At 38.5% G+C, this 13396-nt stretch overlaps 1 protein-coding gene across 1 annotated transcript in view; it reads right to left on the bottom strand.

Annotated features, from left to right (window-relative positions):
- The window catches only part of DNAJC16 (DnaJ heat shock protein family (Hsp40) member C16), a 58192-nt gene that overhangs the window by 3235 nt on the left and 41561 nt on the right, over positions 1 to 13396 (bottom strand). Inside the window, exons 7-10 of the mRNA XM_007950761.2 lie at positions 4128 to 4258; positions 2188 to 2371; positions 1314 to 1496; positions 1036 to 1112 (exon numbers count right to left, since the gene is read on the bottom strand). Of these exons, the coding sequence (XP_007948952.1) occupies positions 1036 to 1112; positions 1314 to 1496; positions 2188 to 2371; positions 4128 to 4258 (575 nt within the window). The remainder of the gene's footprint in view (positions 1 to 1035; positions 1113 to 1313; positions 1497 to 2187; positions 2372 to 4127; positions 4259 to 13396) is intronic.

Here is a 13396-nt window from a genome sequence, read left to right as displayed (position 1 = left end):
GAACCCAGCAGAGAGGTGGTGGGTGCTGTGGGAGAAACGGTTGGTGTCAAGGTTGGTGAAAGGGCTGGAGGGAGGCGGCATGTCTGGTCTAGAAGGGATAAGCTGTGGTGATTCTGTCTTCCTCTTGCAGGGTTAGAGGAGGTCAGAAGATGTAGCCTTCCTGCCCCTTTGGGCAAGTCAGTTGGAATTGACTTGATGGCAGGGGGTTTGGTTTTTTGGTTTGGTGCTGGCAGAGAGGAAGGTAGAGATTTTTCTCCCTTACTGTTCTAATTCAGATAGCTTATTATAAAAGTTTGACTTTGTATTTCAGTGACAACGGCTATAATAAATTTTGCATAAGGAAACAATGAAAGGGATGGATAATAAAGGATTTAAATAATAAATATGGAAGGTAGCATCAGTGATTAAAAAGGCTAGGGAAGTATTTCCTCAATTTTATTTATTCATTTTTCCCGTTAAGAATCATGGAGACGTGGCCCAGAGGAGTGGGAGTATGGAGAAAAGATGACTTTCCACGATTTCCTCTGTGACCGTGTTCTAACATTTCTCTCACCCACAAGCATCCACCACACCCCTGCCATTTTTGAGGTGTGGGGTGAGGCTCCAGGAATCACAGACATGTGGTTGTGTCCTCCAGGAGCTCAGCCCCAACCGTGGGGTGGGAGTGGAATGTCTCTACTCTGATTTGCTCACTGTTCACTTGTACATCTATGTACTGGACTCCATGTGTGTAGGTCCTATGCAAGGCCCCAGAGGTGCCGGATGAAGAGGGCAGCCCTAGACTCTGCTATCCGGAAGGGCAACAGGGAGGAACCTTTCTGAGGCAGCAAAAAAATGGTCAGTCAGCAAATACGAAAAAAAAGTGAAGTTATTGAAAGAAAAAGGGGAAGAGTTATTGAAAATGTCTAAGCATTCTTCCACTTGCCTGTATCTGATTAAGTACTGAAATTAAAGAAGGGTAGACTCTTTCCGAAAGAAAAATACTGACACTGGTATTCACAGAGAAACAGAAATTCACCCTAGCAACATTCCTACCAGTTGTTGTGAAATATGCTATCCCAGCAGTCTGAGATGTATTCAGAAGCAGAGTAGAGCCACCGAAGTAGAAACACCTAGAGAGAAAGGGAATGGATGAAGGTGAGGACTGAACCCCAGAGGGCTGACAGCACTCCTTCGCTCAGATGTTCTGGAGACACACTGCCCACAACACAGCACTGCTGCTGAACTTCTGCTTTCAGCAAAAATCCCATCACCAGCTCTCTGAGCCCAAGAATGCTGCCAGCTGTTCAACCTTGCTGGGCCATGATGCTTACAGGGGCAAGTTCATCGGTCAGGTCGGGAAGCACAGCTTCAGAGGACAGGAGGGCTGGATCTTTCCTCAGTTGGTCGAGATAACCCAAAAGGATGAACTTATCACTCTCGCTCCCAGTCCAGGGATCTTCCAGGGTTTTAAAAACCACCCTTCCTGCTGTGTTGCGCCTTTCTAAGATAGACACCTGGACCAGAAGGCAAAAAAAAAAAAAACACATTAGAAATCTCCAAGGAATGGTAACTGACTGGGTTTCTCCCCCCGAGGGGGGATGAAAAAAAGGATCTAGTGAAGTCTGTAATAAGTTCAAACACAAATAGTGATAAAGTATTTGGAAAAAAATGAAAATTTTTTTCGAACAAATTGTTTTTGTGGTGACTTTTCAAAGTTTTTGGGAAAAATTAAAGCAAACTTTTTTCACAACAGTCTTTGTTCTATAACCTCTAAGTTAACATTGTAACAGAGGAAACCTCTGTGTTTCAGAGATTACAAAAAATGAGGATTCCATGATTCAAAAGGATGACAAAAGGAAAGGGAGGATGAAGTCAGGGAGGCAGAAGTAAAGAGGGGAGGTTTCCAAGGCATATTATTGGTGATCTAAGGAACACTTTACAAACTGGGATACTGCACAACTAGAGGTGAAATAGGGAAAAAAGTGAAAAGGACTGACGTGCTTTAACTTTTACTCACAGGAAAGATGCCGAAAGTGGAAAATCTAGGATGTGACTGACTAGGGTGAAAGACTGTTACAAGAGTGGGCTTTCCAACAGAATGTTATAGATTCCCTGGAATTTGTATTCAAACTCCTGAGGAAGGAGATAGAATCCAGTGCCACCTGCTTGTGAGGGTTTGGGGTCAGAAGAGGCCCCATGACGCACCGCTGATTTTCCTCGAAACACGTCACTGTCTGGTAGTAAGGTGTTGGCAAACTCTTGCTGTCGACTGCTGTAGACATGCACGAATCTCACAGTGTCCTGCGTGTTTGCCAGGGCAAAGGACAGGAAAGCCTCAAAGGGCTGACTCAACTTGGTAGCCTCGGCAGTCAGTAAAACTACACAGTACCTGCATGGCAACAAAACAGAAAAGTTTATAACCAATCCCTGAGGCCATGACCAGGACCTGCCCCAGTAAGCATTTATTCTAGTAAAGAAGAGGAGGTACTTATATAAGCAAATCTGTTTTGTATCTCAAAAGCTGTATGCTGCAAAGTCCCTGGTGATAAAAGATTTCAAGTAACTAGTGACATGCTCCTTCCCCAGACTGATAATGTGTTCCCCAAACCTAACTTCCTCATGCCATTTAGGAATTTCCTTTAAGGCAATGGTTACTGGATCCCTGATTCAGAAGGGCCTTCTAGAAGCCATCTATTCCCATTCTTCCACCACAGGTAGGGTGGTGGAATCTAGCTCAGGGCAGATACCACTGAGCCTCATTCTGAGGGGCTTCCACTGCAATGGTTCCAGTGGCAAGTTTAGCTATTCATTCACACACTCTTCCAGATATGTATCGAGCACTTGCTACATGCCAAGCACAAAGCCCACATGGAGCTTATATTCCACTGCGGAAGACAGACAACATATAAAACCTACCATAACAGGTAGTGACAAGTGTGCCATATAATACATACATACACACACAAAAGAGAAAGGATAAGACCAGGGTGGAATGGGAGTCATGCCCCATAGGGAGGCTGGTCAGGAAAACATCACCTGAGAAGGCGATGTTAAGCAGAGACCTGGATAAAGTGAGCCACAAGAGTAAACAGGGTCAGAGCATTCCAGGCAGAGACACTGGCAAGTGCAGAAAAGCTGAGATAGTGACTTGCTCTGATTCCTATTTTTAGAAGGATCACTGGCTGATGTGTGGAGAACTGAGTGGAGGGCATTAAGAGTGGAAGCAGGAGACCAGTTAGAGGGCTACCGTGGTGATCTTGATGGAAGATGATGGTGGCCTGTTCTTGGGTGGCAGTGGTAAAAACGTGAAAAGTACTTGGATTTGCGATATTTTTTGCAGTCTAAGTAAACAACAATCCTCACAGCCTAGGATGATATTCTCTTAATCTAATTAAAGTCTTTCCTGCTTCTCTTTTAGACTACAAAGGAACACAAAATGTGTATAAACATAGGGTAAATTTTTCTTTTCAACAATATTTTAGCTATATTTTCAAATAATATGATCAATATGTTTTCCTTCCATCTCTGGACACCTTTTACAGATGAAATAGCCCTGAATTTAAAGCTATTGATTTGTTAATCTGAGTAAGGTGTAAGTATTTTCCCTGTATTTGCAGACTTGTTACACATCTTACAGATAACTTTTCACATGCTTCATTGAATAAGCATACTTTAGCCTTCTCATTTCCCAGTTGAGAAATTGAACTGCTGTAACATTTCTTCAGTACTCTGCTTCCCCACTGCTTAATCACCATCCTGGCTCATCTCTGGACCCTCCCTACCACTCATCCTGGATGGAGTGGTCTAGTGGGGATGTTAACTCTCTCTGCTCCATTCTTCATTAGAGTGATCTGATCTTTCCCTGACACCTTACCACTTCACCCAGCTAATGCCTACTCATCCTTTAGGTCTCAGCTGAAGTGTGTTACATCTCAGGAAGCTCTCCTCTGATTCCTAGACAGGCACAGCCAACCATTTGGTCCTAAGGTCCCTGGACCAATACACCCAACTACTGTTGATAAGTCACTATTTGTTAAAAGAAGAATAAAGTCTGTCACAGAGTAGATGTTTAATCACCCTGTAGTCAAATGTAACATGGTCCTTCTATCGAAATGACAAACAGAGACAAAGCTTTGAGTCCTTACTTCCGCTGTCGGTGAGACCGTTTCACAGGGCAGAGTTCATGGAACAACTTCTGACTGGTGAGCCTGGCTGCCAAGAGGTACTTGTTTTGGGTGATGAAGTCATCAATGACCTGCTTCTTCATACCTCGGCCCTGGAGAAATACCAAGAAGCAGTTGATTTTTATTAGGGTTTCTTACTGCAAATGGACTATATTTTAAAGCTTGATAAAAGACTGAGTGACCCTGGCTAAAGTAATATAGTCAAATAAGATGGATGTGTTTGAGCAAATAAACATGTGGTACTCTTTTTTCCAACTACGTAGGGCTCAAAGGACTAAAATTACTTCAAGTCAAAGGAAAGATTAAGTGCTAAGTGCTTTTTCACTTGAAAAATTTTGAATTCTATTTTGTGCTGATAAATTAACATAGTCATTCTGAATTTTAGGCAGATTTATTTCCATTCAGGATTTGTAACAAACTGAACAATTAAAAATAAACCTCCTACATTTCAAAGCACTGTACTCACATACAGCATGTTTTCTGACTACAATATAATTAATTAGAAATCAATATAAAATGTAAACTAGAAAACCCATTTATGGTTGGAAATGAAAAAATCCATTCTGAATAATCTATTGATCTAAGAGGAAGCATATCAGGTATCAGAATATATTATACATTTGAATGACTGATGAATATACTCTTATCAAAACTATGGTATCAAGAAAATGAAAAGAGACTTCTGGCAAGGTGGCAGGATACACTGACAAGCTACCCAGACCCTCTACAAGAAAGGGGTGAGAAACCAACATAGATGATAATCCTGGAACCCTGAGCCCAAAGGGAAGGATAAAGAAGTGAAATAGAGGTTGGCAGTTTGAACCCACTAGCTGCTCCATGGGAGAAGGATAAGGCAAATTGCTTCTATAAGGTTTTATAGCCATGGTAACCCTATGGGGCAGTTGCACTCTGCCCTGTAAGGTCGCTTTCAGTAGGAATCGACTCAATGGCAGTGGGTTTGGTTTTTGAGTAGAAGAAACTGAATGAAAACAGCAAATAAGGAGACGAATAGACTTGTGGACTATAGACTGGCCTGACAGCACAGTCATTTTGATTATCTGCAAGCAGTGTTCTAATCTGGGCAGAAACCTGATAATTGGGTCTGTGTGCCAAGGACTGCATGGGCAACCACACTGGTGGCTGACGATCAGAAAGGTGTGATATTCCCCTTGTTCTTCACAACCTCCCTGTGAAAGGAGGTGTGGCCAACTCCCACCTATCTTCTGGACCGGAAGGAATTCCATCCCAGACCAGGTGCTCTGCCACCACAGCTGCCTTCTGGGCAGGCAGAAACTAGTCTCGGGACTAGGAACCCTTTCAGGCTAGTAGGAGACCAGGCATACTACACCCAGCTGCCTCTTCAGATGGCAGAACATTTTCTGGGACTGGGGCCCTGCACCCAGTTGCCTTCTGAGATAGCAGGAACTTTGTCTGGGATCAGACGTCCTGCCCACAGCTGCTTTTTGGACTGGCAGGAACTCCCTCTGGATCCAGGTGTCTTGCTCCCAGTTGTCTTTTGGACCAGCAGGCACTTTTTATGGGTCCAAGCACCATGCCCACAGACATCTTCTGGGCCAGCAGGAACTCATCTTGGATCAGGAACAACACCCCCAGTTGCCTTCTAGGTAGGCAGGAACTAGTTCTGGGACCAGGTGCCCTATACTCAGCCCCCTTTTGGGACAGTAGGAATCCCTTTTGGGACCTGGAGCCCTGCCTCCAGCTGCCTTATGGGTTGGCAGGAACTTCCTCTGCAACCAGATGTCCTGCTCCCCGCTACCTGATTGGCAATAGAACACCACCCAGGTTCCCTGTCCCCTAACCCCTAACCCCAGTTTCCTTTTTAATTATTCTTGTTTTCCTCTTTTTATTTTTTCTTTTCTTACCTTCACTGATTGTTTTTTCTTTTTCCTTGTTCCCTTCGGTTTTCTTTCTTCTATTTCTTATTTTCCCCATCCTTTGTATTTCTTTTTTTATTTCTCCTGTTTTCTTTACTGTTCTTTTTCTCTTGTGTTCTTTTCTTTTTTTTCCACATTCCACAGACTTTTTTTTCTTTTTCTCTTTGACTCTCTTTTTTTTTCCCTTTTAATTTTCTTTTTGTCATTGTTTATGCTGTTGTTGTTTGTTCTCTCGTTTTTATTATTAACATTTTTTTTCCTATTGTTCCACCTGGCAGGAGACAGCAACTATGCCCACATGAAGCAACCACATCCACAACTCTTCAGCCCCACCCACTGGGTAAGAGTCACCATCTGCTTCTACATCAAGTGAACAATGATAGATGGCAGCTATATCAGCCCAACCTTCCCCCAGCTGCTCTATATAAACAGCTAACACAGATCTGTACACACATTCTCATCCTCTGTCACACCCTTCAGGAAATGGGGTGATTGCCTAAGTGCTGCCAAACTAGCGAACAGAGTAGCACACCAGACCTGCTTGCTCAGGTATATCAAAATAAAATAAAGCAAACAAAACAAACCTGGGTGAATCACACCAACACACAATCATCAATTAAATACAAACACAATGACAATACAATGTCTCAAAGACAACTGACAATCCCAGTTTACACAAAGAATGAAGATAGAATAGTATAAAGGACCACAATATAGAGACAGAAAAACCCCCTGAGGGAGAAATGGTATTGGATTACCTGATAAGAAATTAAAAAGAATTATATTTAGGTACCTTCAAAGAACTGAGAAGACAGATCCAGGAAAACACTGACAAAATCAAGCAAAACAGATAAAACTCTTGAAGAACTTTGGAAAAAATACAAGAACTGACAAAATTAATGAAAAATTAGAAACCATACAAAAACAGCAAATACAAATGCATTAATTAATGCTAAGATTTCATAGATAACACATTGAAAGGGCAAAGGAGTAGAACTGAATCAATGGAAGACAGAATTAGCAAGAATGAAGACTAATCTTTCAATACTACTTTGTTAAGGGAACAATCAGAAAAAAGAACAAAGGAAAATGAAGTCCAAGATATATGTGAGAAATCATCAAGAGAAGTAACTTATGTGTGATTGGAATTCCAAAACAGGAAAGGACAAGTAAAACCACAGAGAAAGTTGACAAAGATTTGTTGGAAGAGAACTTCCTTAATATGGTGAAAGACGACAAGATACACATTCAAGAAGTTCAATGAATCCCAAACAGGATAAAACTGAAAATAAAGTTACCAAGACACATCATAATTAAACTTTCTAAAACCAAAGACAAAGAAAGAATCCTGAAAGCAGGAAACCTAACCAAACCAAACTCACTGCTGTCAAGTTGGACCCAACCCACAGCGACCTCTCCTTGGGTTTTTGAGGCAGTATCACTATGGAAGTAGATTGCCCAGTCTTCCTTCCAAGGAGTAGCTGGTGGGTTTGAACTGCCAGCCTTCTGGTTAGCAGTCAAATGCCTTAGGCACTATGCCACCAGAGCTCCCATCAGATATAAACTTACAAGATTTTTTTAAATGGAACCAGAGACATCAATTTGTAAATAAGGACAAATACAAAGCAAAAAGAGGGAATAAACAGTATACTTATAGAACTTCTAAATGGAAAGGAAGGCAAGACAATTTGGGGATAGAATGGACTATTTTAAACTTGGGAAGAAAATAATAAATCACAGGGTAACCTCAAAGAACATTAATGAACATTAATAAATCTTCTCATTAAAATAAAAAAGAGGGAAGATCCAAATACTTAGCAAATACTAAAACAAAAGCAACAAAGGAAATGACTTTAAAAATTCATAAACAAAATGAGCTTACCACAGAAAACTATATGGAACAAAGAAATCAGCAACATAAAAAAAAAAACCACATAACAAAATGGCATGAGTAAATCTATACTTGTCAATAATTACACTGAATATAAATGGATTAAATGAACCAATTGAGACAGAAAGTTGCAGAATGGATAAGAAAACATGACCCATCAATACGCTGTCTACGAGAAATATACCTTAGAAAAAAAGGGAAAATACAGACTAAAAATCAAAGGTTAGAAACACACACACACACACACACACACACGCGTGTGCACAAATGGCAATAAAAAAAGAGCAGGAGTGGCAATATTAATTTCTGATAAAATAGACTTTAAGACAAAAACCCATAAGAGACACAGATAATAAAGGATCAATCAAACAACAGGACATAACCATAATAATTATCTATGCACCCAATTAAAGAGCCCACAACACATAAATCAAACTTTAACAGAACTGAAAAGAGAAATAGACAACTTTACAAATAACAGGAGACTTTAGTCCACCACTTTCAATGAAGGATGGAACAACTAGAAAGAAACTCAATAAAAAGAGATTTAAACAATACAATCAACCAATATGACCTTACAGATATACACAGAACATTTCACCTAACATCAGCACAGTATATATTCTTTTCTACTGCATATGGAACATTCTTCAGAATAGACCATATGTTAGGCCACAAAGCAAGCCTCAATAAATTTAAAAACATCGAAATAATGCAAAGCATCTTCTCAGATCACAATGCTATAAAATTAGTAATCAACACTAGGAAGATCAATGGAAAAAAAGCAAACACACGGAAACTGAACAATACCCTCCTTAAAAACTACTGGGTTATAGAAGAAATAAAAAATGAAATTAAAAAATTCCTTGAATCAATTGAGAATGAAAACACAACATACCAATATCTTTGGGACACAGAAAAAACTATGCTCAGAGGGCAATGAATAGCAATAAATACACTCATCAAAAAAGAGCCAAAATCAACACCTTAACCCAACATCCCAAAAAGGTGCATAGTCACTAGCAAAAAAGAAATAACAAAGGTTTGAGCAGAAATAAATGAAACAGAAAAGCAATAGAAAGAATCAACAAGACTAAAAGTTGATTCTTTGAAAACATTAATAAAATTGACAAACTATTGGCAAATTTAACAAAGGAAGAGAAGAAGATGCAAATAACACGAAATATAAGTGAAATGGGTGATGTCACAACAAAGCCAACTGAAATAAACAGGATAATATCAGGACAGTGTAAAGAAGGGTATTTCAACACATTTGAAAACCTAGAAGAGAAGGACAGATTTCTAGAAACACAATACCTACCTAAACTAACACTGACTGAGGCAGAAAATTTGAACAGACCCGTAACAAAAGAAGAAACTGAACAGGTCATAATAAACCTACCTACCAACAGAAAAAAGCCCTGGCCCAGATGGCTTCACTGGATAAATTCTACCAAATATTCAGAGAAGAACTGACACCAATCCTATTCAAACTACTGCAGAACATAGAAAAGGACAGAATACTCCTAAATTCAGTTTATGAAGCAAGCAGAACACTGATACCAAAACAAGGCAAAGATACCACTAAAGAAGAAAATTACAGACCAATATTCCTCATGAATATAGACACAAAAATCTTCAACAAAATCCAACCTATACAAAAAATAATAATACACCATGACCAAGCGGGATTCACACCAGGTATGCACAAATGGTTCAACATTAGAAAAACAATGTAATTCATCATATAAATGTAACAAAGGAAAAGAACCACCTGCTCTTATCAACTGATGCAGAGAAGGCATTTAATAAAATCCAACACCCATTTTTGATAAAAACTCTCAGCAAAATAGGAATAGAAGTAAAATTCCTCACCATAATAAAAGGCATATATGCAAAACCAACAGCCAACATTATGCTCAATGGAGAGAAACGGAAAGCATTCCCCTTGCAAATGGGAAACAGACAATGATGCCCTCTATCACAACTTCTATTCAACACGTATTGGAAGTACTGGCCAGGGCAATAAGGCATGAAAGAGAAAAAAAGGCATCCAAATTGGCAAAGAGGAAGTAAAACTACCTCTATTACCCTCTCTAGCTACCTATTTACTGCCATTGAGTTGATTCTGACTCCTAGTGACCCTTAGGACAAAGCAGAACTGCCTCGTCGGGTTTCTAAGGCTGTAAATCTTTATGGAAGCAAACCACCTTATGATCCTATACATAGAAAAACCAAGAGACTCAGCAAGATAACCACTACAACTAATTGAAAGATTCAACAAAATGGCAGGGTACAAGATCAACATACAAAAATCAGCTGGATTACTCTACATCAACAAAGAGATCTCTGAAAAGGAAATAAGGAAAACAATACCATTTACAATAGCTACCACAAAGATAAAATACTTAGGAATAAATCATACCAAGGACACAAATGACTTTTACAAAGAAAACTATAAAACATACATATGAAACTGTAAGAGACTCACATAAAAGGAAGAATATATCATGTTCATGAATATGAAGACTGAACATTGTGAAAATGTCAGAACTACCCAAAGCAATTTATAGATTCAATGTAATTCGGATACAGATTCCATCAACATTCTTTAAGGATATGGATAAACCAACCACTAATTTTTTATAGAAAGGAAAGAGACCTCGGATAAACAAAGCACTACTGAAGAAAAACAAAGTGGGAGGTTTCACACTCCCTGATCTCAAAATACAGCCATGGTAGTCAAAACAGCCTGGTATGGTACAACGATAAACCAGTGGGACAGACTTAAGAATCCAGAAATAGATCCATCCACCTATGGAAAGCTGATCTTTAACAAAGGGCTGAAACCATTCAATGGGGGAAGAGATAGTCTCTTTAACAAATTGTGCTAGCAAAACAAGATTACCATTTGCAGAAAAATGAAACAAGATCCATACCTCACTCTATGCACAAAAACTAACTAAAGATGGACCAAAGACCTAAAAGTATAAAGTTTATCAAAGAAAGAAATAGGGGCAAATTTAGGGGCCCTAATTTATAGCATAAATAGACTATCAAACATAACTAAAATGAACAAACAGCAGAAGATAACCTAGATGACTGGGACCTTCTAAAATTAAATTCTACATGCATCAAAAGGTTTCTCCAAAAGAGTAAAAAGAGAACCTACAGAATGGAAAAAAAATATTAGCAATGACATATCTGACAAGGGACTTATCTCTAAAATTTCTAAAAAGCATCAACACCTCAACATCAAAAAAGACAAACAATCCACTTTAAAAACAGGTAGAAGACTTGACTCCTATCATCCTCTGGGCCTAGAAATGTACTTATGAGAGTATTGTGGCTGAACTTTCAGCCAAACAATGGACAGGCCTATGAAGTGAACGTTACACGAGGGAGGTGCAGTCCTTAGGACAATCAACCAGGGAGATCAGAAGAACAGCATTTGGCAAGGAAGGAAGCTCAGAAGGAGGGATACATAGGAAAGAAGGACATAGGGAAAAGGTAACCACAGGGAGGATGTTGGAAGACAGCTGTTAGACTGTGGGGACTGCAGTCAATGTCACAAAACAACATGTGTATGAACTGCTTAATGGAAAACTAATTTGTTCTGTAAACTTTCACCCAAATCACAATAAAAAGTTAAATAAAAAAAGAAATTGACAAGCACACAAAAAAATATAAAAATAAAACACAAGTATTAAACATCAAAAAATAAAAAAGTAAAAAGACCATTCACAGAATGAGAGAAAATATTTGCAAATCATGTATCTGATAAGAGTTTAAGATCAATAATACATAAAGAACTCCTTCAATTCAACAACAAAAAGATAACAACTCAACCCAATCAAAAAATAGGCAAAGAACAGGAGATAGAAAAACTGCTCATAAGCACAGGAAAAGATGCTTAACATCATTCGTCACTAGGGAAATTCCAATCTAAACCACAATGAGATACCATTTCACATCCACTAGGATGGCTATTATCAAAAAAGCCCCCATATAACAAGTATTGTTGAGGTTGAGGAGAAACTGGGACCCTGGTGCACTGCTGATGGGAATGTAAAAAGGTGCTGACCCCTGTGCAATAGTTTGGCAGCTCCTCAAAAAGCTGAACACAGAATTACCAGATCCACTCTAGGTATCTACCCAAAAGAATTAATAACAAGGACACAAAAAAAGATACTTGTACACCAATGTTCACTGAAGCATTATTCACAATAGCCAAAAGATGTAACAGCAAAAGTGTCCACCAATAGATGAATAGATAAACAAAATGGGGTATATCCACACAGTGGAATAATATTCATCCATAAAGGGAAATGAAGTTCTAATACATGCTGTGATATGGATGAACCCTGGAAACAGTATGTTGAGTAAAGTAAGTCAGACACAAAAAGACAAATATTGTATGATTCTTCTTATATGAAATATCCAGAAGAGGTAAATTCAGAGATAGAATGTAAATTAGAGGTTACCAGGGGCTGGTGGAGGGGGAAATGGGCAATTATGTCTCAATGAATACAGAATTTCTATTTAGGGTGATGAAAACATTCTGGAATTAGATAGTGGTGACAGAAACATAACACTGTGAATATACTTAATGTCACTGAATCATATACACTTAAAAAATGGTCAAAATGGTAAATTCCATGTTATATGTATTTTACCACAAACTGAAAAAACAAAACAAACTCTAGGGTACAGATATAGCAGTACTTGGAAGGTAATCCTAAAATGAATATATTAGAAAAGAAATTAATGAACTAAATATCCATGTCAAGAAGTGAAAAGGAAATAGCAAAATATAAAAGTAGAAAGAAGGAAATGATCAAGATAAAAGTAAATCTAATGAAACAAAGCAAAAAGGATTAGCAAAGCCAAATTGGTTCTTTGAAAAAGTTAATAAAACTGTAAACCTCTTATAAAACTGATCATGAAAACAAGACATAGACATTATCAAGAATTAAAGGGGGGAATCACTTACCTACATTGCAGAAGTTAAAAAAAAAGTGATTTAAATTAGAAAATTCAGATGAAATGGAAAAATTTCTAGAAAAATGTAATAAAGTCCACCCCCCCAAGAAAAAACACAGAACAGTTAAAAAGTTCTATATCCATTAAAGAAGTTCGTAGTAGTGAAACATTTTACCTTAAAACCAAATAAAAAAACTCCAAAACTTAAGATGCAGATGGTTTTATAAGTGGTTTCTACCAAACTTTTAAGGAAGACAATCCAGTCTAACAGAAAATCTTCTAAGAGCAAAAAAAGAGGTAATATTGCCCATCTCATTTCATGATAACAAAACCCAACATGGGCATCATACGAAAGAAAAGTTCATCTCATTTCTGAACATAAATACAAAAATTCCAAACAAAATGTTAGCAAACTGATGGCAAAACTGGAGATCCATTTGCAGAAAAATGAAACAAGATCT

This window comes from Orycteropus afer, unplaced genomic scaffold (assembly GCF_000298275.1).
Source record: "Orycteropus afer afer isolate SDZICR_OR568_19922 unplaced genomic scaffold, OryAfe1.0 scaffold00288, whole genome shotgun sequence".
In the NCBI taxonomy this organism is placed as follows: Eukaryota; Metazoa; Chordata; class Mammalia; order Tubulidentata; family Orycteropodidae; genus Orycteropus; species Orycteropus afer.
The sequence above is the reverse complement of the archived record's forward strand: the minus strand, read 5'-3'. Positions and strand labels throughout refer to the sequence as shown.